The sequence below is a fragment of the Cebidichthys violaceus genome, unplaced genomic scaffold (genome assembly GCF_023349555.1).
Source record: "Cebidichthys violaceus isolate CVI_PGR_0920_01 unplaced genomic scaffold, fCebVio1.0.p SCAF_10, whole genome shotgun sequence".
NCBI classification, from domain to species: domain Eukaryota; kingdom Metazoa; phylum Chordata; class Actinopteri; order Perciformes; family Stichaeidae; genus Cebidichthys; species Cebidichthys violaceus.
Genome location: NW_027176263.1, coordinates 10,647,815 through 10,675,434, shown reverse-complemented (window position 1 = coordinate 10,675,434; position 27,620 = coordinate 10,647,815). Strand labels below are relative to the sequence as shown.

Sequence of the window (27,620 nt, the reverse complement as noted above, 5' to 3'; positions counted from 1 at the left end):
GTCACTCTATGACAGCTAGCTGTCAGAAAGTGAGTTCATTCCCTCGAGCCGAGGAGACAGAGCGCAGGCGATAGTCTTTTTGCCCTTCCGTTGATATCTAGCACCACTAATCAGCGAGACAACAAGACAGACCTTTACACCGAGCCCGGCCATGGACGAGCAGGCGGGGCCCGGCGTGTTCTTCAACAACAACAACAACTCCGTGTTACCCGGCGGGGGGAAAGGACCGCTGCCCGATGGCGACGCTGCGGAGGCGGCTAGAGCGCAGTACAGTATCCCGGGGATCCTGCACTTCCTGCAGCACGAATGGGCCCGTTTCGAAGTAGAGAGAGCACAATGGGAGGTGGAGCGGGCCGAATTACAGGTGAAAACCGTCACATTTTATATAAACACGGCCGTATATTAGTGGCACTACCCGGGCATAGAGTTTCTTCTTTCTGGTGAATCGCGTTGAGTTTCTGTGTGATTGCTCTGGTTACTAGGCTAGCTTGTTAGCTTTAGCAGAGAAGCTAAAAGGAGCTGCAGCGCCCCCCCCCCCCCCCCCTCTCTCTCTCTCTAACCCGACTGCACGACGACTATTTGCGACCTCTTTACTGGGACTGAAACCACTACTTGCTTCCATTGGGAGTTGGAGGACAGGCGTTAGAGTAATGTTAGGCTTATATGATACAGAAACATAGATATAACTAATAGCTAGGTTTACCTGCGAATTAATGAATGTGCAACGTTAGAGATAAACGTGTAGAAACACAACGGCAACCTGCCTTCTTATAGCTAAACGTAATGCACCCCGCCTTGGTTTTGATTGCATTTTACCTCTAAGCCTGGAAAAACCGACGTGTGGGAAAGGTAGTAGTTTTCTTAAGTGCGTTGATCTCTTTGAGAGCTGTCAGTGAAGACACACAGCTTACCACACTCAGACTGTCAAGTCAGTATCGTGTTGTTGAATCTTTCCATAATCTAGCTGCCTTGATGCTGCCACTTTTGAGGGGAAAATATTAAATGCTGTCGTGTCTGCCTTTGATAAAGGCCCCGGCGCTTTTAATTGGTCCACTTTTTTAATAGTACATTTGACCCTCACTTGATGTTCAAACATCTTAATTATTCAGCTATTTATAAGATATAATAAGGCTGTATGTAGATTTTCCTGCTGTGAACCAGTCAAACATTACTCAAACAGGGATACCAAATGTTTAGTTTGCTTTAACCAGAAGAAAATGTCTTGCAAATACCCAAAGTCTTTGTTTTGTTGTGGTTTTGGTCCAACTAGACTTCTAACTTCTTCTTTTTCCTTGTTTTGATTCCACTGTTTGGAAGTGCAGTGCTGTAACAGCCATCTTAACATATATTTGCAGGTGAATTTGGCTGACTGTAATGTTCATAAGATTTTAACTATCATCACCAGCCTACATGATTGACTTTACATAGCTACAGTAGGGAAAATGACCTCTGACACCACGTGACAGACCATTCCTATCCAGCATTTAAGAAGGCATTGTTAGAGCTTTTCACTATTTAATTTCAGTCTCTGTGCCCAACGTTTGGAAGAAAAGTTTTTTTTCTTTTTCCATCATTTTGACCTGTTGTGATGGAGCCATAACTGTTGGAACACAAGAGCCAACACTGACTTTTTGGGTCTAGCAGCCGGCAGACTGACCTCAGCTAACAAAGAGACGAGGGGGGGGGCACTGCTTTGTTTTCAGATTGGTGACGTACACCCTGCTTAGTGTACCAGGGGTTTGACTCATCTGGCCCGTGTATCAAGCTTCCTGTTTGCTGCCATGAAGCAAGCTTTTCAGCCAGGCAGCAGCAACTGCGGCAAAGCGCAGTGAGGTTGCTAAATGGTTTATTGGGTGGTTTGTTTGTGGCGGCAAAACGGTGCGCGCTCAATTTGAATTCTTGTTTTTCTCGCACCCAACCTTAAATGTGAGGCAGGTTGATGTTTTGAACATGATTTAACCCGCAGTATACAGTATTCATTAGAACGTGTGGCTTAGTTGCAATTTTACTCTAATCTCTGGAGCACAGTACTGATCTGAATAGATGTTTCAAGAATGAATTCTCTGTTTAGTCAGCCGTGATCAGTTACTGTGGTCTCTCTTATGTAACCTCGATGTGTTCATATTGCAAACATACGCAGTACTTTAACCCATAGAAGGTATTGGTTGATTAGCCTTGAGTGAAGAGACCGCAGTGAGCAAGAAGAGATAAGTCATTTAGCTGAACCTGAATAGACTCGAATGAATAATGAAAAGTTGTAGTGGGCATAGAGCCTTAATGGACGCTATGCAGCATCTTCTGTACCGTATGTTCTTTTTGGTCCACTTCATCCTTCTGCAACATGCTGCTGCTCCAAGTGCTCGCCATCACGTCCGCACAGAATCCAAGCTGACATGTTATCGTGCGTGTTTTAAGAAGGCTACATATAAGGTTTCAGAGCTAAGACCATTGAGAATGTATGTAAAGCCATTTCACAACCCAGTGAATACTCTCTTCCCAGGATTTTGTTGTTGTTGTTGTTGGTTGAATAGGCATTGAATGGAAGACAGTTGAAGCTGTGTCTTACATCTCTGTTTGGGAAGAAGGCTAAAACCAGGGCTTGAAGGAATGTGGTCCAGCCGGCCTGTTAGGTCATGCTCAGAGCCGCTCCTCTCTACTGGAGCAGCACAGAAACCGTACCGTACATTAGAGCTGCAACGGTTTCATCGATTAGTTGTCAGCTGGGAAATTAACGGCAACTATTTTCACGATTATTTGGTTTTGAGTTGTTTTTCTGGTTTCTGTACTCCTCTGTGACAGTACCTGAATAACTTTGAGTTATGGACAAAACAAGACATTTGTGGAAGTCGTCTTGGGCTTTGGGAAACAGTGAGACACATTTTTCACCATTCGCTGACATTTTATAGACCAAACGACTAATTAACTAATCAGTCAATTAATCAAGTAAAAAATAATCAAAAGTGAAAATAATTTTGAGCTGCAGCTCTGCTGTACATGTCCGTCTTCCCCTGCTGCTGTGCTGTCTGTGTAATGCAAAGGCTGCTGTCATACAGGATTAAACTCTAGTTGAGTGGCCATTGATAATCAATTGATTAACTCCATCGAGCTGATTTGCTTAGCTAGTGATAGAAATCTAGTCAGTCTCTAGTATGTTCTCTTGGTAATGAAAGTGACTACAGATGCAACTAATGATTATTTCATCACCAGTTAATCAATTCATTCTTTATGCTTTAAAAAAATGTAGGCATCAATAACTTGAAATGTGTTTTTGTAGTTATTTAGCAAACTTCTAATCTACATATTAGTCCAAATGATGTCAAGCTAATTGTAATTAACGGTGGAAGACGATCCTTGTATTGAACTGAAATAGGTCATGCATCGCATTGCCATATTGTAAGCTGCAGTACTTCTATCAGAAACATATTCTTATCACCGTTGAAATCTCCTGCCACAGAAAGCAGCTTGATTCGTTACGGTCAGAAGACTGTTCTATGTCTCTGACGGGTCTCTTATGCTCTCAGGCCGGAGAAAATCCTCGTTACATGTAGGAGTTGTTTCTTATGAAGGGTTCGCAAAAACAAGTCATGTTTTGTACATGGAAAACAAAACGCTCTACAATAGTTCAAGCAGACTTACAATTAAAGGACACAAAGATCCCTCTGACTGACAAATCTCAGGCCTCTTCAATGTACCCACTGAGTGGACTGCAGAGGGCCCAAAGACAAAATGACTCCAGAGAATATTCAAAGGCCAGTTGCACCGTTGTGGTTCTATAATGATCAAGGATCACTTATGCTTTTCTGGACTGGAAAACAAATTCAATATCAATGTGTTTTGTATTCTCCCTTGTCATGCAACACGATTGGGACATCGACTAAATAGACGTTTGAATTATTTAGTTCTTCATTTAAAACAGTTTTAAATGTAAATAATACATTTGGTGTCTTGAGTTATGCTGTTTTTTTTTTATTAAAATAACCATTATTGAAGGAAAAACATCAATCTAACTGCTGATTCCAAACTTTTGAACGGTAGTGTACATTGTGGTATTGATTTGGTTGTCGTCCCTCGGCCGTACTGATTAGCACAGATCTTTTCCAGGCCAGAAGAAGTTGAGTGGAGCTACGCCCTGTACAGGCAAGGCGGTGCTCCAGTGTGCTTCATCAGCCCTCCAGTTATGGGGAAATCCCTGCTCCATAGGATATCTCTGTGCCAGAAGTATCTGTCAGCAGCCATAATTTGACACCAGGAGAAGGTTGAAGGTGACTCGGGGTGTACGGTGGCTCCATGTGGGTGCAGACTGAAACGTGGACCCACTGATCTTATCTGGATAGAAGCGTCTCCTGTATTTCTAAAGGAAATGCTTTTAACGTGAGCAGGATTATTGTGTGGCTCATGTTGTTCTGTCACTTATCTTCATGTTGGAGAGGATTGCAGCTAACTGTGGAGCAACCTAGAATTAGCCCGCCTCAGTTAGATGACTTATTACTGTGATCTCATGTTTACTTTTACGAATGACAAAGCCTGAGGCGTGCTTAGCTCAATGGTGCGGCAATAAAATGGACCGAACCAATGCACAAGCATACACATGAGCGTTCCACGGCATTCAGAAATGGGTGTCACCGCCGTTCCTTCAGTCGATACTATGTCCACCCCCGAGCTGCAGTTATTTTTGCTTGCCCTCCCAGTGTGCGCCTCAGAGTACAAAAAAAGTACATGCTTCCTCGCCAAGTATATACCATTTTCTCGACGTTGTTGCTCTCGGTTAACGACATAAAAACTTAAGGCTCCGCAAATTATAGAAATGACCAGTTCACAAAGCTCACATCCTTCCTCGCGTAACCAGGCTGTCGACCTCAAAGAACGTCTCTCCGTTCTCAGTCACAGGTTCACGACAGACCGCAGTAACATTCACCAGAAGCACCACAAAGACAGTCATTGTAGTGTATGTAAAATATTCACTGTAGAGACAACAGTGAGTAGTTTAAAAGAGTTTGTGTTTCCCTGTGTAGAGCCTGAAGGGACCCTTGTTGATTAACTGAAGCATGGTCCTGTGAGCTTTGCTCTACTGTCCCTGTTGGACTCGCACCAGAGCCTTTCTCTCTGCTGGAGAGCGGCCTGTTAATTCCCCTCTTCTTCCTCCATTCACACTTAGAGCCTTCATCTGTCTACGTGGGTGTGCGGGACAGCTGCCTGCTTGTGCCACAAAGTTGCCTTCCTCCCCCATTTTGACAGTAAATCCGAGGTCCCCAGTCTGTCAGAGTTGTAAATTGGTGTTCTCACCCGATCAAATTGCTGCTCTCGATGTGTTGTGGTGACGATATTGTTGTTTTCCCACATTTTGAACAGTGTTATCCCTCTAAAGTAAATGGTTAGAGCTATATTTGTTTCATATTATAGATACATCTATGTCTACGCATTTAAGTATGTTGAGTATCTTGGTTCTTTGTGGATGTGACTTTACGTTTTATATTGAATGTTATATATCTTAACCTGTTATAACTGGATACAGCTGGGGACCTTTTCTTGTCATTTGGAAAACCCATATGTCAGAGCCATACTTGTTTAATGCAGTATTAACCCAAGTTAAATCATTATATTACACATTAGAGCACAATAGAGCACTTCACTAGCTCTGTCTGAAATGCTTGCCCGCATCAATATAAGTTCCCTGTCTTGATAAACACATTGTTTCTGACGGCTAATATCTGAACAGACGAAATGCCAGAAATGTTCAATTGCTTCCTCCCCTTTCTTCGCTCCGCAGTGCATCTTTACTCTAGATTGTGAATGTTGTTTTCGACGTGGTTCTGCCGGGACCACACCTTACAGTCACACAACCTATTTGTCAGAGAAAATGCTGATGTTGAAAGATTTAGCTCTTTGCCTGCATACAGTATGTGAGCGTGTGCATGTGCTCTCTCTGGGCCTTATCTAATATTAATACATCAACATGGGGTGCAGCACCCTTGTCCTGAAGAGGCCCAGCATGCTGCCTTTGTTTGCCCCCCCCCCGTAAGGTAGCACTGCAGTGTCACCTTGACGGCGAAGCGTTAACTGAAAACTCGTGATGAGATAAAAATAACAAATCTGTGTCTCTGTGAAGGTTCAGGAAAGAGAGGAGATGTTGACTGTGAGCCATCTCTGGCAGTGTCGGGATTTTCTTATGTTTCATGGGTTTTTGTACAAGAGGTGAAAAGGCACCATTTGGCTCATTCCAGATAACTGAGCAGAAATCTTTATTAAATCAGCTCAATGTCTTCCCCCCTGACCCCTCAGAGCAATCCTGAATCTGAGCCCGTGGACATGAGCGGCGTGGATCGATGTGCAGTGTCTGTATAAGCCCCACCCTCGGTGAAACACTGGGATCAGAGAGGGGGGGGGGGGGGATGCGTCTTAGAATCGAGAAATTTCCACACTTCTAAATATTTCTGCGTAAATTTAGCCTTTTAAAGTGATGAGTGTGGTTTTAAATATTCCAGATCTAACGTACTAGAATAGAGCTGTTTGAGCCATGAAGAGGTTATGTTGATCTGTGTTGAGTAACAAATAGAAAGTACACTGCTGAAGCCACGTCACAGAAGTCCAAAGCCCCTCTGTCGTGCTTCAGTTGTTTTTCTTCCTTTTTTTTTTTTTTTTTTTTTTTTTTTTTTCCTCTTGCTACTAGTGTAATGGCATGTGTGGAATGCACTTGGCTAGTCATCAGGTCAGCCATCCTGGTGCTCATTGGTTTGCAGTAACTGTGAGAGTAAATCCCATGTTCACTGAAAGAAATATTGTTTGCATTATACATGTGAGATTTACACCCTTTTCCCTTCCTCAGCTGGGTGAGGCCCTGAGGTTGTGTGAGTATCTGCTGCATTTCTTTTACAAATGGAGTGAGCTCAGTGTTGCCGCTGTTGAGATGGATTTTTCACAGTGTTCACTGTGTCTGGATTAAATGGCCTCATTGTGTTGAAGACGTCTTCGGCGATGATGCAGAACAAGTCTGGAAGGAAACATGTCTGGAATTCACTAATCTCATTTATAATGGAGGGGATATCATTTCTAATCATCATACATTCATTGACTGAAAGTGAAGTTGAACAGAAGATAAAGGATTTGGTGGAATCGTTTTCCTCTCGTTCCTGCTGTGTCATCCATCGCCAGCGATATGTGCTTACTGAATGTCCAAACTTCTAGGGAAACAACACCAGCTGATACGTCAGAGAGTGAGGAAGCCACTATATCGTTTACTGTTTCAACATAATTCTGTTTAACAACTTAATAGTTACTCATGCTCGAAGTGTAACTCAGACAATGCCACAGAATTACCTTTTCCTGCCACGCAGCATCATTTTTCCATTGAGTGCCATTTTGCGACACAGTAATCCAGTAGATTCCTAATTTATTGTTATATTTCCATATCGATTCAGCTTGCTACAATGACAAGTGGCTCATGCCAGCCACCAAGCTGACGAGTACGGTAACGTTATAACGTAACAACAACGTTGAACACGTCTACAAGTTCTTTTAGATTAAATTCGTCACATAAAGTTAGCTACCGCAGCAGACGACTCATGTAAGTTAGTGAGTTAATGTTGCATTAGCTAACGCAGCTACTTCACTAGAATGAAATGACTCACGGTGAGTAAACGTGACTGAATATAACACAAATGAAAGTTGAATATATTACCACGTCCATGAACGTGATTTCTGCCTGAGTCACTTCAAATTTCCGTCTGCAATGGTGGTTGTTTAACAGTGAAGACAACATCTCCCATGATGCCACGCTACTGTACTACACAACATGCGTGAATATTTGTGCAGTTATATGTGCCGTCTTCAAATGTGTCTCAAATTGTGATAAAGTAGGACTGGCAGCTGCTTCATTTTTCCTCATTTTACTGATTTGATTAAGAGTAGAAAGTTGATAACCAAACTAGGATTGACTTTATTCCAAGCGGAAGGTACTGTGACTGACTTTCTAACCTTAGCTTACTAGAATTCTAGCCAGTGGCTGGTGTTTATTCTCCTCTCTCTTCTGCCTCCTTTTCCTGCCTCTGAAAGGCGCTGTGCTCTAGATGGATGCCGTGCTCTACGTGTCTCTTACTCAGGCAGACTATGGAGCCCTTATCCAGGAGCCCAATAATGCAGCCAGTGTGAGGCCGGGAATTAAATGCTTCCTGTGTGTCTTTATGGCCCGAGTTGACTCATTGCATTCCTCCCAAGGTTAATGTTTGATGGAGGAGAGATTCACAGAGCTGCACTCTTCTCTATCTCTGGGTCCCTGGGCCAGCGCTTCATGTGGATGAGGAAGTGAATGGTCACTCGTTTATATCAATCACTGCAGATGTACAGTTTCATCCGCAGTGAAATCAGTCAATGTGAGTTTTCTCTCTGTGAGGTTATGCATCTGGGGCGTCCAAATTCACAGCCTGGTCTGACACTGTCGTTCCTTTTGGATATGACATTCTCGAGGTAGCTTTATTGTGTGGCTATGCTGTGACTCTGATCGTTGAAATACGGGAAATCATACTCAGCGTTTGAGACTCAGCTGGACATCAAGAGACTTTTAATGGAAAATATCTCTGCAATTAGCCTAATGAGGTATTTGTAGGTTCTGCAGCCCAGTTGCATGTGATACGGTTTCAACGCCCCGAGGCAGTGATCTCCTCTGATATTTGGGTTGGAGCCACTTTTAAACTAGTTATTTTGGGAGCCACACAGTCTGGCCCAATCCAAACGCTGATCATTTTCCATATGCAATATTTTCCTAATGCCTTATTTGTGGCCCTGTATGTGTCTCGTCTCCCATCCTCCAAAGACAACACAAAGTTATTGGTGTCTACTTTTTGGAATGTAAGCAAGTTGTCTTTGAAAACCTTCTTTTTAATCCACCCCAAAATCAATACTTTTTCATCTGACTAAAATGAATGGATGACTCCCTCTGCTATGACTACTGGGGCTTTGCTGGTATTTTCTCTATTAACTGTCTGACCCACTCCTGTATGTTACTGTAACCGTTCTTTATAGTTTTTGCTTTCTGTTTTAATGCTGACCGACACTGGCTCAAGAATGTTTGAAGTGCTTGCATACTAAACGTTAACATTGTGGTCAATCTTTAAATGCGTTGGTATAGATCCAGCTGAGGGTGAATGCACATAAAACGGGGCGAGTAGGAAACTGGAGACTTTACAGACGTAGAGTGATGCGGTGCCGACCCACCTTTCAAGAGCATCAATTGCTGGCATCTATGCAGACTGCTAGCACGAGACTGGTGCCAACTTAACTCAGTGCTGTTTACAACGTCGAGCAGAGGACCAGTAGTCTAAATCCTAAGGGCACTGCAGCAGGCAGGTTGTTATGAGTTCCTCTGCGGAGAACGGTGGATGTTAGAATGCTGTTAATACGAGGCAGATTGAAGCGCTGTCATGACTCATTACTGCAGGCAGAAACGGCGCTACTTGCTATCCGTGTGAAACTGTGATCCAGCCCACTCAAACTCGCACCATCCTCTGCATGCAGAGTGATATGCAGGCAATAAAGTCAATATTCATTCCTTTTTAAGAACGGAAGAAGTGCAGTTTTACAATTTGAATTATTCCCAAGAGAAAATTAATTAATTTAATTCTTTTGTTGAAGTTTTAGACAGGTGAAATCTGTCTTTTTGTGCTTTTCTCCACCCTTGTTTTCAATGGGTCTACCACAGTGATGAGGACGCTTTAGTGGGCTTATTGTTTACACAGTTTCAGATTTTGTTTTCCATTTGTGTTCATCCAAAATAAGTTTGATCATTGCTCTCCAATAATTTGGTTGTCTACTCCTAACTACAGAGCACTTAGATTAATTACTTAACTGAGTAATTCAATATTTTTTTTCCAACCAAATTTAATCAGAATTTAGAAGCATTTTTGGCAGTACTGCCTTACAAAGCCGTAGGGCAGTAACTACATGTTTGGTTATGATTTATTTAAGAGCAGAATATGATTTTGTACCATACAAAAAATATTATGGGAAAGGTCATAATATACTACCTAGAATTGTTTTCGATCTGAAATTGATTCTCAACCAAATTGAACTGTGAAAATGCCAAAGATTCCCACCCCGGATGGTAACACTAGATAAAGTAGTCATGCTACTAACTTGGTCCAGTGTCTGTCTCGGGCATAATGCCTGTGACTGAAAGATATTGCAATGATTACAATGACACAATTTCAAGACCTGCTGTAAGATGGGCACAGTTTTGCGCAATCGTGATCTACTCTGTTGTGATTTATCTGATGCAGCTTCACTGTGAGCTAGCCTCTAGCATTGTCATTCCAAGTGTACATGTGTGCACACGCACGTGTGTGGCACTCGCAGCAATTCAATGTAATGTAATGCTGACTCAGACTGAGTGCGTCAACAGCTGCTGCCTGTTACTGAAGAGAGACTGTGGTGTGCAGAGAGAAGGGGGTTTAGAGGAGGGAGGGGCGATTGTTGGTGTGTGGGAGAGTGAGTAGGTTAGATTAAAATAGAATGGTACAAATTGGCTTTTATTCCCCATCATGCCACGCATATTGATTTGACATCATCCTATTTTAGTCTCGACAGAAGTAGTCTTTCTCAGATGCTGCCTCATGGAGGTTGTGTTTTAAGTCTTTGTTCCTAGCTAGTTCATATCTAAGATGCCAAAACACCGGAAACTGGTCTCTATTTATAAAAGCAACTACTTTAAATCTTCTACTACTTTAAAATGTGACCTGACAATCCTATTTTTGTGTTTTCAGGCCCAGATCGCCTTCCTGCAGGGCGAGAGGAAAGGCCAGGAGAACTTAAAGAAAGACCTTGTGAGGAGGATCAAAATGCTGGAATATGCACTGAAGCAGGAGAGGTGAGTTAACACCCACCACCAGCCTCGGCCCACCCACAATACACACGGATACCTCAGCTATCCTGCAACAACTGCAGTATTTCCATGTTTTGCACGCTCCTAAAAATACATTCCTGCTTCTGAGAAATATGGAAAAAGGAGAAGAGTGTGAGATGAGATTCTCACTGTTTGACAAATCAACATCTGCTGCACCTGCGCACAGACCTAGCACACTCCAGAGCGCAGCTCTCTGCACAGTTTTTTGATCATGTGTAAAAGGTTTTGCTGGTGTTTTTTTTAAAAGGTTTTCCAGCTTCCTCTTGTTTATATTCTATGCGCACCAGTCTGATGTCTCAGCTGATGTCAGCAGAAGCAGTATTAGAGTGACAGAACCCCCCCCCCCCCCCCCCCCGAGTCCAGCTGGTGTGATGTCTCCGGACAAGAGCATGTGTTGGCATGAAGGCTTTGTTTGCTGTCGGATGCTGACGACTCGGGGGGGGGGGGGGCGGCGGCAAAAGGAGGAGAGAGGAATTCTCTCACCACCCAAGACGAGGTCACCGTCGCAGCTTTCTTTCTCCAGTAAACCAGAAGAATGACATTGTTCTCATTCTCGTGTGCTTCAGCCCGTCGCCGGCACACAAAAGGTCCCTGTGGTAGCTGTGGTAACTGTGGTGATGCCCTTTGCATTTCGTTCCTCCTTGACGCATGGTTGCACCTTGTTGCAGAGGTATATCGCTGATTTCAACACGTCTCTATCAATGTTAAGCCACAGAGTTTCTCATTCTAACTGTGAAGCAGTAGACCTCTACAAAACCTGAAGAAATCATCCTCATTTATTTTGTGTTTCTATCAGTATAGCCTAGGGGTCAGGGACTATCAACGTTAGAGGTGCGTTCCCTGTCAGTTTTACTTCCTTTACCTACCTTCGTGTTTCTTTCCCCGTCAGATTTAATTTGTAAGAAATCTGAATTTTCCTTCTAACATCAATGTAATTATTATCTGGGCTCAACAAAAAGGCTTCACCCGCTTGCTAGTCAATGTAGCAACTGACTTGCACAATTGGGCAAGTGGTAAAAACAGAATTAAATATGTTGTTTTTTCCAGAGCTGATGATGGAAGTAGCTAAGGAGTGAGCCATCTTGTATTGTTATTTTCTACTTTACAGCACCTTTTTGTTGTTTTTAAATGTGCTCTTTAAATACACTAAACCTGCAATCTCGCATCCCTCACGTCTCTGATGAGAGCACTAGAGAGTAACCTGGTGGACAAAGTGGTGAAGACACTTGAACCCTGGAGATGTAGCTCACATTTTGGCCGCTCCCTTGTGATTCACAGTAATAGTGTCTCTGTGTAGCCAGACCCTCAACAACAACCACAGAGGAAGAACTGCTTTGTGGCCGACAGTAGACAACTCTGGTTTTGTCAGACGACTTTAAACTGGGAATGTTTGGAATTCTATGAATGCAAAGTAAAGCATTGTTTCCATGAGTGCGAGTAATCAGCAAGTCCTTGCTGAATAAGTAGAGGTTATAGAAAAGTGAGATGGGTAAGAAATGAAACTATTGTGTGCAGATGTCTTAATTTGAGCTAGGAGCTACAAGATTTTCTTTAGCTATTAAGAGCCTTAACACAACTGAGGTAGACAGGTGTCATAATGTATTAGTGCTCTTGTGGTTCCTCCAGTCAGCTCAGAGGTTAGTTACATTTACCCACCCTGTGCTCTGTGAGGAACATCATCATCATTAGGTTTGCAAGTATGGAATTGGCCTCTGGCTGTTTGTAGTGTATATTTATCTACTTTTCTCCGGTGAAATCTCTGCAGTCTCTGCCTCGGGAGCGACGCTCATCCCAGAATTACTACCACTTTCCCCGGTTGCTAAGCAACAGGTCATGTCTCCTAGGGTATCTGAAAGCAATATGAGAAATGTCTTTCTGAATGTTGGATGAATCTGATTTGGATGGGGGTTGCTTCCTCTGTATCACAGTGGGAGTAGTGTTAGTGGGACTATGTGTGAACTAAAAGGTGTGAGCGCTCTCTTTACCACTGGTGTGTGTGTGTGTGTGTGTGTGTGTGTGTGTGTGTGTGTGTGTGTGTGTGTGTGTGTGTGTGTGTGTGTGTGTGTGTGTGTGTGTGTGTGTGTGTGTGTGTGTGTGTGTGTGTGTGTGTGCGTGCGTGCGTGCGTGCGTGCGGTCATTGGAAGAAATCTCAGTATTATTGCTTTGTTCTATGCGTGTGCCATTTGATATTAGTTTGTAGATGAATTTCCTTTTTTGTGAATCATCTTTCAATGGAATCATTTTGTGATGATATTTTCTATAATTCTTTTACACATTTCAGGTCTAATATTTGACTAACAAACAGATTAAGTGTTTTTGTTTTACATTTGTAAAGAGTCTGATGATAAAAGTTTTTTGCATGAACATCAATTTGATTGTCATTCATGTGATGGTGCATACATGTGTAAAGACAGCTGAAACAATTAGTTGGTTAACTAATAGAGAAAGTAACTGTTTAATGCAATAAAGTCATTTTTATGCAATAAATGCCCAAAATTCACAACTGAATATTTGCTGGTGTTCTTTTATAGTAAATGTTACTATTTTCTGATAGCAATGATAAAAATGACCGTTAGCTGCAGCTCTGTTTCCCATATTATGATACATATTGCTTTCTAAAAAATACTCCATTCAATGTTGTGATATTGATTTGAACCCAGCCATACAAACAAGTGAAGCTGTCTAACAAGCCAACGTGTTTGTGAGAAGTAGATCCTGTTGGTGTTGGGATGACTTTCAAAGCTTACGCAGATGCCATGCATAATGAGGTTTTTAAAATAGCTTCTTCTCAGATCAACCCTGTGTTTATCTGCTGACACCTTTTGTTTTTCTTTTCTTTTTTTTCCCCTTCCAGAGCAAAGTACCACAAGTTAAAATATGGGACCGAGTTGAATCAAGGTGACGTCAAACCTCCGAGCTACGACTCTGGTAAGTCTACGGTGACGCTACCTTCTCACGCTAAGTCACCGATTGTTGAGTTCACATACCTCGAGTGACGGGACTGACATGAATGCAGCGTTCGAAGGCTGCATTCATGTTGAATCTTGTTCGCCACAATAACGTTCCTCTCACTGTCCTTTCCTGAAAGCAGTTGTTGTTACAGTTGTACTTAACAAACATCGAGCTGCTTGAAGAGGCAATGTAGAAGAACTGCGATCCAATTGATTTAAAAGGTATTCTAGATTGAGAGCGTTCATGGCTGTATGGCCATGTTTGGGACAATCATACTTTCACTTTGATCTCTGACAAAGACACACAATATAAAGGCTCACCTTTTATAAAATGTAAATTTCGCTTGCCTCTAGCCATGCAAATAGTTGTTTCCAGCTAAGCATGTGGTGCTCAAAACATTGGAAATTAGCATTTAAGAAAATTCAACAGCAGTGTTTTCAGAAATATTCTAAAACATGACCTAGTTTCAGCATCTCAATAGTGAGTACTTCATTTTTCTTATGTCATAAACATATTCTTGCCAATATAAGGGCATCACCTTGGACCTACGATATTCTGATAAGCATTTGTCACCATTTCTGACAATTAACAGACCCAACAGTCAATCTGCAGGTTAATGTAAATGTTTAATGCTGTGAGAACTACTAGTGAAGTTCAATTCTGAGCAATCAGAACATTAACGTCTGCACTCTGAAAGCCCCCCGCACAAAAATAAATGTGATCGCTAATGAGAAATCCCAAATGAGCCTAGAAAAATTGGAAATCTACAATTCAATGACAACTCAATCGCAAAGGCTCCAGGACAGCTACATAATGGACTACAGATTGTGTGTTATCTTCATCAGATATCTTAGACACTCAGGAAAATAAAAGTATAGCTCTCTGCATGGCTAAATACCACCAGATGTAAGTAAATAAAATGCACACACTTTAATTTTACTTAAATTGGCTTTAAACTACTTCACCCACTCAAATCTTAAACATCCTAAATGTTGCTCTCACTTTATTAGTGTTCACCCTTTCCACCACAGTACCTAGTTTTACCTTGGTATCACTCTTGTGTCAGCTCACTGCCTGCTCCTTGTTATGTTATTGTAGTTTAATTGGCCCTCTCATGTTCAAGTCCTCTGCCATCATTAAATCAGATTGCGACATTTCCTCTCCTCTCTCCTCATCTCTATTCATGAGGGCTGTTCAAAGAACCCGAGCCCTTGAAGTGTTGATGAATTGGGGGGTGGGGGGGGACGGGGACGAAGGGGAGAGGTGTTAGGTGGAAGAAGAGGAGAAGACGAGTGGGGGGGGTGTTGTTCGCATGGTGGTGCACCTGCCCGCTCCTCACCCTCCTGAATTAGGCATGACCCACTTTTTGAGGCACCGTCGTCTCTCTGCCCCGCCAAATCAAGTTCCTCGACACACACTCACACTCACACCCCATCGAAATCTTATTAACACGTCTCTCTGCTCCGTGCAAAATTCCCAGCTGACTCGCGAGTGGAGCGCTGATGTTTGATATCAAAGTGAGCTTTGAATCCCACCATTGCTTGTTTTGTCAGAGCCTTCATACACATCGTGTGATGTTCTGGTTGCAGCGGCCACAGACACACATTGTGCTTTTTCTAGTAAGTCATGGGAAGTAGTTGGAGCAGAGACCCGCCATTTTGAAGGTGTCTGTATGCTTCATTAAATATCGAATGTCCTGTTGTAGCATCAAGAACAAGCCATTGCTAATGAGTTTTAAATCTCTTCTCTCTATTTACTGCTAGTGCTGTTGAGTACACAGTTTTAATAGGGTAATAATTACAGACTGAGATGGAAATATTTGGACTGAGGCTAGCTGTTAAAGTTACACGTGTTGACAAATGATAACTTCGGTCCAAATCCAAACATGAGCGAAAAGGTAAATGGGTTGGAGCGTAAATTTGGCAATTCTCATGGCCACGGCTGTTTCAAAAAATGTTTGTTTATTTGTGCAATAAAATGTAAGTGTCTTTTTCAATTTTTCAATGGCACAATTTAAAAAGTAGCAATACCCTCTTCCATTTAACTCTAATCCACTGACTTGCAGAAAGAAACTAAGCCCCGGATGTGTGTAGTTGGTGTAGTTGCCAGGATGCTGTGATGCAGGAATGTTTTGGTCGTGTCTACAGAGTGGAAATAATGTCGGAGGCTGTGCCGTTTGTGGAGCTCTGATTTGTGTCCTCCTCTTCTCCTGCAGATGAGACCAACGAGAATGAGTCTTCTGGATCGCTCAACAATCAGCTGTCCTGGAAACAAGGACGTCAGCTCCTCAGACAGTAAGTGTGCACTCTTAACTCCTTCTGTGACAGTCTTCAACCCAGAAAACTAAATCGCTGCACTAAAATTAACTGTATCGAGATACAAGAGTCCGAGTTACATTTCACGTTACAGGAAACCTTTGGGAAAGAGCTCCCTCACATGGTCAGCGGCAGTCATTACCTGCTCTGTGTTTGGTTATCATGTCGCCCTACTCTACAGTCTGTATGTGTAAATAAACCAGGCTTCGGCCCAGACACTATCAGGCAGCCTCACGCATCGTCTGCCCCAACATGCTGGCCAATGAAGCAGCCAATTTATTCTTGACTTTGTGTCGAGGGACAGATCAACAATGTGCAAAGACACCCCTCCCTTTCAGGCAGTCGCCTCGCTCGATTTGCTAGAGCTTCTTCTGCATCCCCACAGAGTAGGTGTAATATTTGATGAGTAGCTCTTCTTGCCTCAGCAGAGCCGATACCATCAACTAGACAACTGCCAGAGGACATGGCACTTTTGACAGTAACAAGTACTCGACTCTTCCTCATCTCTAATCATGTTGAAGTCTTTGTAGGAAATTAAGTTATTGTTAAGAAAAGTTCATTCAATGGGCTTTTGCAGCATTATTAAAGACTTCTTTACAATGTCTCTGCATCTTTCTGCATCTTCTCATCCTAACTTCCTCCATACTACACGACACTGTACATACATATACGTATTCCTTTCACAATAAATTACACTTTTTTTTTTTCCAGGTACCTGCAGGAGGTGGGCTACACAGACACCATCTTAGACGTGAAGTCCCAGCGGGTCCGAGCGCTGCTAGGACTAGCCGGGGACGGAGGCGGAAAGACGGGGGAACGGACCAGTACTGAGCCTTTGGTCAATGGGACAGACTCATCAAAGGCGTTGGGCACCAGAGGGTAAGCATTCCCCTCTTAAGCTATCCGTAGACTGATCGACAACGACGCTATTGCAGTTTAATTGCATGTAACATTGTGTGGGAGGGGTCTAATAAACTCTTGCTTGCAATTTGTTTAAGACTGGACAGTAATGTTGAGGCATATCAGGTTGTGCAGGAAATGAATGTCTGGTGAATTGTTGTGACAATCAAAAAAGACAAACGGACACGTCATCAACTAGTGCATCTGCTGAGGTCAGGGTAGCCCATTGGTCATAGCGAATAGGACCTGAACAAATTAGGTTACCGCTACCTCGGCGACCGTGGACGCCTGGCTAATCCTAGCGCCTGAATGCTACACAGACGGGTGTTGTCAAGAAAGGCAGTGGGATTCATAACAAGGTCTAAATCTAATATCGACCTGCAGAGCCAGAGAGCCCCCGCAGACCTACAGTTATAGACGCACGTAGTTTAGATTGATAAACTCTATCAAGGCTGCCAACAATACTAAAATTCAAGGTTTTTTTCCTCACCTTTCACTGAACATTTCTTTGTCTGCCACTTCTGAAATCTAACACTTTAGAATTGAGTCAGCGGTACCAGACAGTAGAAATATGGACTATATCATGTGACCTTAATCCCTAACTATTATTTAAAAGTAATATTTATTTTTTATTATAAGGAAAACCTATCTGCCATGGCCACAGCCAACATTTACTCTGTATTTGGAAGGTGGCAGGTGCAAATGTCATTCCCTGAGTCCACATTTCTAGTCTTTTATTAAATTGTGTGTAAATTGTGTTCGATTAATGTATTTTTTTCAATCTGTACAAACCTTTATTAATCAACTGAATATTACATTACAGTCATTTTTTATTTTTTTTTTTAATATATAGGCCAAAGACATCACTGCGCATCAAAACATTAAAACTCAAATTAGCTGACGCCTCATTAGGTATTTCATCGTCAATGACAAACGATGTGGCGTTAAAATGTACTTTCAAAGTATCGCTGTTTATTTGTTTTTTCGCTTTGACGCAGATTATTTTCATCTGTCTAAAACACACACCTATGTTTGCTGCATGTGTGTTGCACTTATTTAGTTTATTTATTTTATATTCCTTTGTATTCTATTGTAATTTTTTATATTTTATATTTCTTGCGCTGTCTTGATTGTTGTTGATTGTTTGATGTTATTGCTTGTTTGTTATTGTTTAATGTTATGCACCTTCCGCCATGACAAATTCCTTGTAGGTGAAAACTTTCTTGGCAATAAATGGTTCTGATTCTGATCATTGCTGCTTCTCAGGAAAGCTGAGCTCTCTGACAGTAGCGCTGTACTGGAGGCCTTCAAGTTCATCGAGAATGCAGCAGCTGACTTCAGCGATGAAGATGATGAAGAGGACAGCGAGGGGAGGGACAGGCCTAATGTGGAATCCAGAACGGTAAGAAAATAGTCTGCCCTCGTCTTCTGCACTCACACAAAGTTACGAAGAAGTTGTCTCTGTGCTATTAATAATGGTCCTCCATATTTTTCTCCAGATCCTGAGGAAGAAGCCCCCGTCTTCATCAACGCCGGCCAGTATGGACACCAGTGAAGACCCTGACGCAGAGGAGGCACTGAAGGGCTTTGACTTTCTGTCCAGTCCTGACGAGATGGACACCTCGCCAGAGTCCAGAGGCAACGGGGACGGCACAGACTGGGGTGAGTCATGGATCAGAGCAGAGTGAGAATTACAAGAACGCCACAGATACAGTTATAGTACAATATCTAAATGTTTATTTTGTATCTTGCACAATGATGAGTTTGTTTCTATTTTATCTACAAACTGAATGCTCAAGTTTCAGAGGCACTGAAAATAACCCTAATTATTTTGATGCTGTTATCTTATAATTTGCCTGCTCGTCTGAATTTGACGTCTTCTCATAGTTTGGTGACTGTTCATGGAGTACTCGTCATTCATATGTCACGCTGTGGTCATAAATCATGATGTTTGGATGTTTCTCTGTTTAACCCATAGTCTGTGATCTCTTCCGCTGTGTGTTCCCATAGCCAGCCCGTGACCACAATGTCTCCTGTGTGTCGTCAAATCTACCCGATTCCCTTTGAGTCTCACTGGTCCTAGAAAAACAATGGGCTTGATGTCATGCTGAGGTGTTGTTTCGTATTTGAATGCGGTTTTTGAGTATTTGAGTCGTGTGTATACAACAATTTGATTATCACACAGATTTGACTGTGAGGATTTTATGATTAGATTTGTCATGACTCAGAAATGTTCAAATGAAGGAATCCCTCACATGGCATTAACTTCCCTCCCACCACTCCAATGATAAAGAAATCCTAAAAAGATCAAATGAGATGGTTATAATGAGTCTAAAATCACTGAGGTGTTAGTGGCCGCTCATCTTAAAGGCCTACTACTCTCCTGGAGGCTTTAGAAACCCCCGGGAGAGAATGAGTCTTGATGAGGTCTGTGCATCCTGCCCACCCTGCCGGGCCACTCGGGCCTCCACCAGAGCAGTGTCTCAACAGCCTCTCGGCCTGGTTTTGTTCCCCCTGTGTAGAGAAGGACGAGCAAGGTCCCATTTCTGAGGCCTGGGAGGTGGACCCGGGCATGATAACCAAACTCAAGGAGCAGTACAGAAAGGAGCGCAAGGGGAAAAAGGGGGTGAAGAGTAAGTCCTGTCAGCCGTTGCTGCCTCCCTCCTACTCCTCTCTCTGTAGAGCCTGACTTTCCTGAGTTCAGACAAAAAGCCTCAAACCAAAACCAAAACATCGTGGCTGGTTTTTTTCATCTCCTTCTTTAGCTGCTCCTTATTATGCCTTCTTACTTGGCATTGCTCTGTTCTTTTGTCTATCACTCCATCTTGAATGTCTCCTCTGTCTTCTAGTGAATGTGCTTTTCATACAAAGTCTGTCACCTTTATTTTCCTACCCAAACAAACTGTAATGCTTGAATTGCATGTTTTTTTTCTGTCCCGTTTAATGTTTTGATTTACATACACATCATCTTGTCCATACTGTCAAATATCAGAGATTAGTGTGAAAGTTAGTCGTGCTGAACATCTGGACTCGTGCTAGTGACCACAGTCATCTGTTTTCGGTATCTTCTCCAGTCATAATAATATAATTACCATCTACATCCTCATCTGTCAGCCATGTTGATACTACAGTAGGTTGCAGCTGCAAATTAATATTAATTACAAGCTTTTTCAGTGACTCATTGAAGTGACTCAGCTGAATACTGCAGCTCTCAGAATAACGGCCCACTTCAGATGGAGCCTTTTACTGTGATTGAATCATGATATCAGCAACTCTGTTCATCTCACTTTCTTCTTCATTTGATTTGAACACCACGTTTTCAATATGGCTTTCTCCTCCTCCGGTTTAAGTAGAGGTCTATTTTTTATGTCTTCCCACTGTGTCAGTACACGGTGTGGGTGTGTGGAGGAGACCATCTGGAGGACTGTCAAGGTTGGTTATTTAGGGGCGGTTGAGCCTTCGGTACGCTACTATTTTCACCTGAGTTAATGTTTGATTCAAAGGGCCCGCTTGTCTTAAAGTGCTTGTGATCATTAACTTCACATCCATACTTGGTTCACTGAATCATTCTGCTTGGGCTGAAACCCCATAAAATCCAGCTGTATATTATATTACTCTCTACATACAGCACACACCTGGAGATAAACATATCTCAACATCTTTTCCACTTCTTCAATTCATCTAACAAGGACTTTTATTTCCTCTTCTTTTACATACTATAATTTATTATTATTATTATTATTATTAATTTTCTTCCCTTTCAGTGCTGCTTTTCTTCCATATCTCCTTTTCAGCTTGTACTCACACCTTTTTAATGAAATATTTTATTGTTTTCATACTTTTGCCTCCTTGATTTCTCTCCGCTCTCCATCACTGTGGGTCACTTGGGTAACACTGTTGACCTGACTCGTTAAACAGGGCCGAACCGGTCCAAGCTGCAGGACATGCTGGCTAACTTGAGGGACGCAGAGGACTTGTCCCACATGCAGCCTCAACCATCCGCCCCCCAGTCCCGGCCCAACGCGGTCCGGTTCAACGAGCACGAAGGGAACCGACCGGATGAAGGTGCTCGAACAAGAACACCAGTAGACTGTAGCAATCAACTCTTTGTTAGACGGTCTTAAATTCTCTGGTTGTATATTTATTCATTTGTTCTTTCCCCAGTTGAGGCGCTGACCTTCCCGCCCACCTCAGGGAAGTCGTTCATTATGGGCGCAGACGAGGCCATGGAGAGTGAGCTGGGCCTGGGGGAGCTTGCCGGACTCACCGTGGCCAACGAGGCCGACAGTCTGGCATACGATGTGAGTAGGAAGAGGCAGAATAGAGCTTAAATGTCATGAGACCATTTCTCTGGGGGGAAACTATTTCTGTTCATGTTCTCATGAAAAACAAACGTCCCACCTTCCTCCTCTAATCCACAGCAAGTCTACCAAGTCACATCACATGCTGAAATCTTGCCAACTGTGTGTCAAATAGCTATTTTTATAGGCAGCGTCAGGAAAGCTGCTTTGAAAGTGTAATATAGGAAGATATCAGTTTTTTTTGTTTAGATCACATTAACAACTAATGTCAAAGTCACATGGCTATAAGAACACACCTGTGTAGGTTGTAGCATGCTTTTTTTTTCAAAGTAACTGTGAGGAACAACTGGTTATGAAACAGTCAGTTTAATTCTGATGACTTTATACTATAAGTATAGAACGAGACCATCAGCGAGAAGCTTGGCTATTTCTATATAGTTATTCTTAATGTTATCGGTGCCACCGGGTCAGACGCAGGTTCACCAGAAAGCTGAAATCAACACAAAATAAAGTTCCTTGTAATAGCTTTAAGATAGTGAGAGCAGACTTTCACAGAAAAAGTGGTTAAAGGATGTTTATTCTTAAATTACACCCTTTAGGTGTTTTAATCTCCATTTTCTACCAATGAATGTTTTATGTTTTACTGGTTTGTTCAATTATAAACTAAATTCACTAAGCACTAAGGGAGCTGCTTTGGCTCGTTTAAAGACTACTGATTATGTGTAATAACACGGTTAATTGGATGTTGAGTTTCTGAAAAGATGTCTCTTCCTCAGATTGGCAACAATAAGGATGCCATGAGAAAAACATGGAACCCCAAATTCACTCTGCGGAGCCATTTTGATGGGATTCGAGCTCTGGCCTTTCACCCTGTGGAGCCCGTCCTGGTCACTGCGTCAGAGGATCACACGCTCAAGATGTGGAACCTGCAAAAGACCGCTCCTGCCAAAAAGTACGAATGTCAAAACACTACGCCAGTACAACCCAGACCGATTCCTACTGTTGGTTTTTATTTTTTCTCAGCCGAAAGGAGGAAAATCAACAGCTTTGAATTTACTGTTGTATTGATTAGATGTCGTTCCTTCCTTTTTGGCTTATTGACACCAGCGTGTCCTTTTGTTCCAGCTGCAGCAGAGTGAACATCATTAGAGGGAAAAGTTCTGTTGTTGATTACAATCCCATCTTTGTTGCTGCACTGTCACACGATTCAACAGCCCACACACAGTCTGTAGTAATGTGATGTTTTAGTTGAGGGTATTGGTACAGAACAGCATAATACAGTATGTGCAACTTGATCACTGGTATAACAGCAAATGTACATCAATTTATGGCTTTGTACAAATCACCGCCAATAATTTGAAATCGAATCATCGACACATATTTAGCTGCCACTGCTGTGCTGTATGTTACGTTAATGAACACATTGTTTGTCCACAGGAGTGCATCTTTAGATGTGGAACCGATCTACACTTTCAGGGCCCACAGGTAAAATCTCTTCACATGAATAAAAACAGATTCAGTGTTGGCCAAGAAGTTTTGCTAAATAATTTTTTCCTAAACCCCAGGGGGGCTGTACTGAGCGTGGTGATGAGCAGTTCAGGGGAGCAGTGTTTCAGCGGAGGGGTTGACGGGACTATACAGTGCTGGAACACCCCCAATCCCAACATCGACCCCTACGACTCCTACGGTAACGCCGTCAAGAGTTTCGTTTGAATAGAGAGGATTTTTTTAAATCAGGTCATGATAACTGACTTTGATTGTCTTGGGTTTCTGTCACAGACCCATCGATGCTGCGCGGAGCGTTGTGTGGACACACCGACTCCGTCTGGGGTCTGGTGTACAGCAGCGCACACCAGCGCCTCCTCTCCTGCTCGGCAGACGGGACTGTGAGGCTGTGGGATGCCAACACCACTTCCCCCGCCCTCGCAGTATTCAATGAAGACAAAAGTAGTGCCTTCAAGCTTGAATCTCGACTTCTTTTTTTCCTTAATATTTGCTTTAATTGACTAGTTAACATACATTTATCTTTCTGTGTACAAGACCTCGGAGTTCCCTCCTCAGTAGACCTGGTGTGCAGTGAACCAGCCCACCTGGTCACATCCTTCACAAACGGGCAGATTGGCCTCTTCAACATGGAGACCCGCCAGCTGGTCCTCAGTCTCGAGTCCAATTTGGAGCCGGGTAGGTTTTGCCAGATTGAAAGGCTGCAGCATTTAGACCGATCAGTAAAATTCTCTATTGATTTCTAGGCTTCTAATAATAAAACACACTATGTAACACTTGTTGAATTCAATCATGATGTTGAAGTGGAGTCAGTTATGTGCCATCAGAAAATATGGCTCTTGAGTAACATCTAGTGGCAGCTGTGGGAAAGTAAATTATTAGCAGACTCGCTCTGTTTTTCTGTTTTATTATTATATTTGGTTTGATTACTAACAGTTAGGTCACTAATACACTACTTCAGTGGTAACGCCTAACTGTGCATATCCAAACAATGTAAAGTATGTATTTCTAGTGTTACTAAGTTTTCATTCTCATGTCTGCATGAAGTACAAACTGACTCAGGTTAAGGTGTTACCACACTGCTTTAAAAACGTGAAGTTACTGTTTACATGCTTAACAGCCACACACATAATACATAACATAATACATCATATTTCCACTGATCAGGTTTTTTGTTGCTAATGATGTCATTCAAATTGACAGTTGTCTAATACTGCTGCTGTTTTGAACCAGGCACTCCCTGTCAGATCAATAAGGTCCTCAGCCACCCGACTCTTCCCATCACCATCACTGCAGAAGAGGACAGACACATCAAGTTCTTTGACAACAACAGCGGGAAGCTGATTCACTCCATGGTGGCTCACCTAGATGCTGTCACGAGCTTAGCTGTAGACCCGAATGGACTTTATCTCATGTCAGGCAGTAAGTACCTCTTAACCACTATCCCCTTGTGCTTCGTCTTACATCACTGTTTTCCCTTTATACGTTAGTTCATTGACTGTGAGTGACATGTGTAGGTGGATATGTGAAAGTCTTTGCTCAACAATGACGTGTGTGTCATCGTAATTGTTTTTCTTAACGATGTTTATAGTTATTTTTCAAGTGTCGACATGGTGAGTGACAGCTGTGGCCGGAGGCATTCTGTTTTCAGGTTGTTGATACGTACGTCTGCCGGGTCCATTCCCACGAATACGATATCTCAGAACGGCTGGGGGGGAATTTCTTCAAATTTGGTCACCTGGACTAAAAGATGAACTAATAGATTTTGGAGGTCAAAGGTTCTGGTCACTAACCTCACGCCCGCCCCATTCTCGTGATATCTTAAGAACGCCTTGAGCAAATTTCTTTCTAATTACACTCTACTTACACTCAGGCATGAGCTGATTAGAACTCCAAACTAATTGTGTGACAATTTCACACAAATGTCAAATAGGATAAAATGTCGAAGTGATAACATTTTGGACAGACATGGATGTAAAGTGCAATGTGACTGAATGGTGGAGGCACACAGTTGCAAGGCCGTAATTCAGAAGAAAATGAAAAAAAAATAAAAAATGAAAAAGCTTTATCTGTACAGTTTGTGTGTAACAGTAGCAATATAATTTGTTTCTGCTGCAGGTGTATGAAAGAAATGACTAATTGAGTCGCAGAATGAACATGTCTTGTATAGGTCAATGTCACTGATAATTACAGCACATTCATGTACTGGTACAGTCTGATCTGTTGTAAGGAGTTCCTCAGTAACAGCAGAGTCGCTGCCCATCTTTCAGCGCAGGCTGAAAACCCACCTCTTCAGGAAGTGCTACCCTGAGCCTTCCACTTAGCACTTATTGTATTCATACTAGCTTGTTGCACTTATTGTATTCGTATTACTTATAGCACTAACTGTTTTTCTTGTTTCTGTACTTTGGCTCTGAGTTATGCTCTGCTTCATGCTCTTAGATGCTTGTTTGGAAAAGGAAATGTACTTATGACTTCTGGTGACTAGTAGTTCTTTTGATTACCAATGTTGATGCACTTATTGTAAGTCGCTTTGGATAAAAGCGTCTGGTAAATGACTGTAATGTAATGTACTCCTCCATAGCCAAAATGAAGGCTGATGTTCATCACTGAATATTCTCAACCATTTTTAGATCCACTTTTACATTATAGTCCTGAGCATTGTTACTACAAACTACCACTTTTAACATTTTTAACATGTTAAAATAAAGTAAAGCCATTCTGACATCTCACTTTTAACGATATGGTAAATAAGGTTTTTCCAGACACCATATTGCCACAAATGCAAGTCATGTTTCCAAGTTTTAGGAGCAACTGGTTCATGCTCATGTAATTGCTGTTCCCCTACCACTTGTAACTCGTTATGTCCTCTGCAGGTCACGACTGCTCAATCCGTCTGTGGAACCTGGAGAGTAAAACCTGCATCCAGGAGTTCACGGCTCACAGAAAGAAGTTCGAGGAGTCGATCCACGATGTGGCGTTTCATCCGTCTAAATGCTACATCGCCAGCGCCGGGGCGGACGCTCTCGCCAAAGTGTTCGTATGACGTGGAGCTGCGTGTCTCCCTGCAGCCCCGCTCTCTGACTCCGCCTCCCACGATCAGGGACCAATAGAGACACAGGAGGGGAAAGACCTTCAGGCATGGGTCTAGTCCCACCTCTCACAGCCCACTGGTTTCCTGTCAGACTGGTAGACTATGTAGCCGCTAGCCTCAAACGGGGCGTGACTCTCCATAACGAGGGTCGGCAGGGAGGCAAGTCAGGAGGACTCCATCTACCATCCAGGCAGGCCTGGGTGTGACCGGCCACAGCGCCCCCCCACCCTCACCCCCAGACAGACTTAAACTCATCCTCCGTAGCTAGGAGGCTCAGGACAAGTGTTAAAGAGTGTGCTGTGGAGAAATGAGGTTTCAAGCCGGTCTTCTGCCCCTGTGACTTCACGCTCATCCCAAATCCCTCTGGCCCTCGACCTTCCCGCTCAGAAAAACCGGGTCCGGACCCTTTACTCCAAGTCAGGTTTTTGTGTTTTGTCGTTCCAGAAATGTGGGGCCTGAAGGCTCGCTGGAGCTGTCGTGGAAGCCTCTCACTTCTTCTTCTCTACTTCCCAGATTGACTCTGCTTGCTGGCCGGCCTTTATTTTCCTTTTTAAAACACGTATTGACAAATGTGCCTTTGCTTTAAAAAAGGTCTTGAAAATGTTATTTTAACAAGCTTGTTTTGGGGAACAGGGAGGGAGTGGACAAATGGAGCTGGTTGTCACAATGTTGTTGATTTTAACATTGGATGTAAAATTACAAATGCTTATAATAAACAAAATATATATTCAGTCTTAAAATTTACTGTGCAGCGTGAGTTTGAGTGCTCCTTTTTGATAAGTGTGGTTGGGGAATCAATTTTGTGCGTTTCACTGCAAAGCTGGTAGAGTGATACAGACCATTAAGTATAATGCCTGTTTGTTAAATTCAAGTAACTGTACACTTTAGAAATAAGATTACAAGCATATGTGTCCAAAGTAAACCATCTTGGTTATATAATTACAATTCAAACTTGGTTCTAGATTTCCATTTTAGGATGAACTAATTGATTTTGGCCAGTTTGCTCTTGTGTGAATTGATCGGCTTGTACTGTATGTAGTTTTCCCCAATTGTACGGACATGCTCGACTACAATGTGATGTATCATGTCCAGATATATACAGTAGTCCAGTGTTTAGCAGGAAATTAGTTCTGTACTGTGGGACTACTTTGAAATAATGAGTTCACCATCCTCCACAGACGGGACAAATGTCCTGGCAAATTCCAGTTTACTGTGAACTGTGAGGACGAAACGATCCGGGGTGCAAAACAATTCAATCAAGTTGTTGTACGTGTCGAGTACAGCTTCAAATGAGCCATTTTCTCAGTCACTGGTTTGTATATGAAAGTATGTTCAAAATAAAACCTGCTGTAAAATGTTAACTGGGCTCTGATGTTGGTCATTTGACAAACTAAATGTGGTCCTCAGTGCAGATCAGTGGTTCTCGAGGGCCGACAGCATGGATTGAGTGTGTTACACTAAGCGTGATCCTTGTTTGTTTTTTTTATCCTATATTTGTTTACACTTAAACAAATTGACACTTTTAAATGTATGCCAAATTAGCTATTAGGAATATTTGCTGCTTGCAATGTACATAAGGATGAACACACAACTGTCACTGGATTACTTTGATACTGAAGAAAACTTAAATCGTGAGTTTTAAGGATTGTCTTTTTTCCTATGAA

At 42.5% G+C, this 27,620-nt stretch overlaps 1 protein-coding gene across 2 annotated transcripts; it reads left to right on the top strand.

Moving 5' to 3' along the window:
- The first annotated feature begins 25 nt into the window (after positions 1–25).
- LOC137883505 (striatin-like) lies at positions 26–27,317 on the top strand. Of its 2 annotated transcripts, XM_068725005.1 has the most exons (17): positions 26–364; positions 10,752–10,855; positions 13,746–13,819; positions 16,059–16,137; positions 16,870–17,037; positions 18,325–18,460; positions 18,558–18,720; positions 19,581–19,691; positions 20,977–21,123; positions 21,223–21,359; positions 22,136–22,311; positions 22,797–22,844; positions 22,925–23,046; positions 23,139–23,306; positions 23,400–23,540; positions 24,096–24,284; positions 25,739–27,317. In XM_068725005.1, exons 1-17 carry the CDS (start codon positions 152–154, stop codon positions 25,906–25,908), a joined length of 2,346 nt encoding a protein of 781 aa, XP_068581106.1. In that variant the 5' UTR covers positions 26–151; the 3' UTR covers positions 25,909–27,317. The 2 variants fall into 2 exon arrangements, with proteins under 2 accessions (XP_068581106.1, XP_068581116.1); XM_068725015.1 differs by lacking the exon at positions 19,581–19,691.
- Positions 27,318–27,620: the final 303 nt, after the last annotated feature.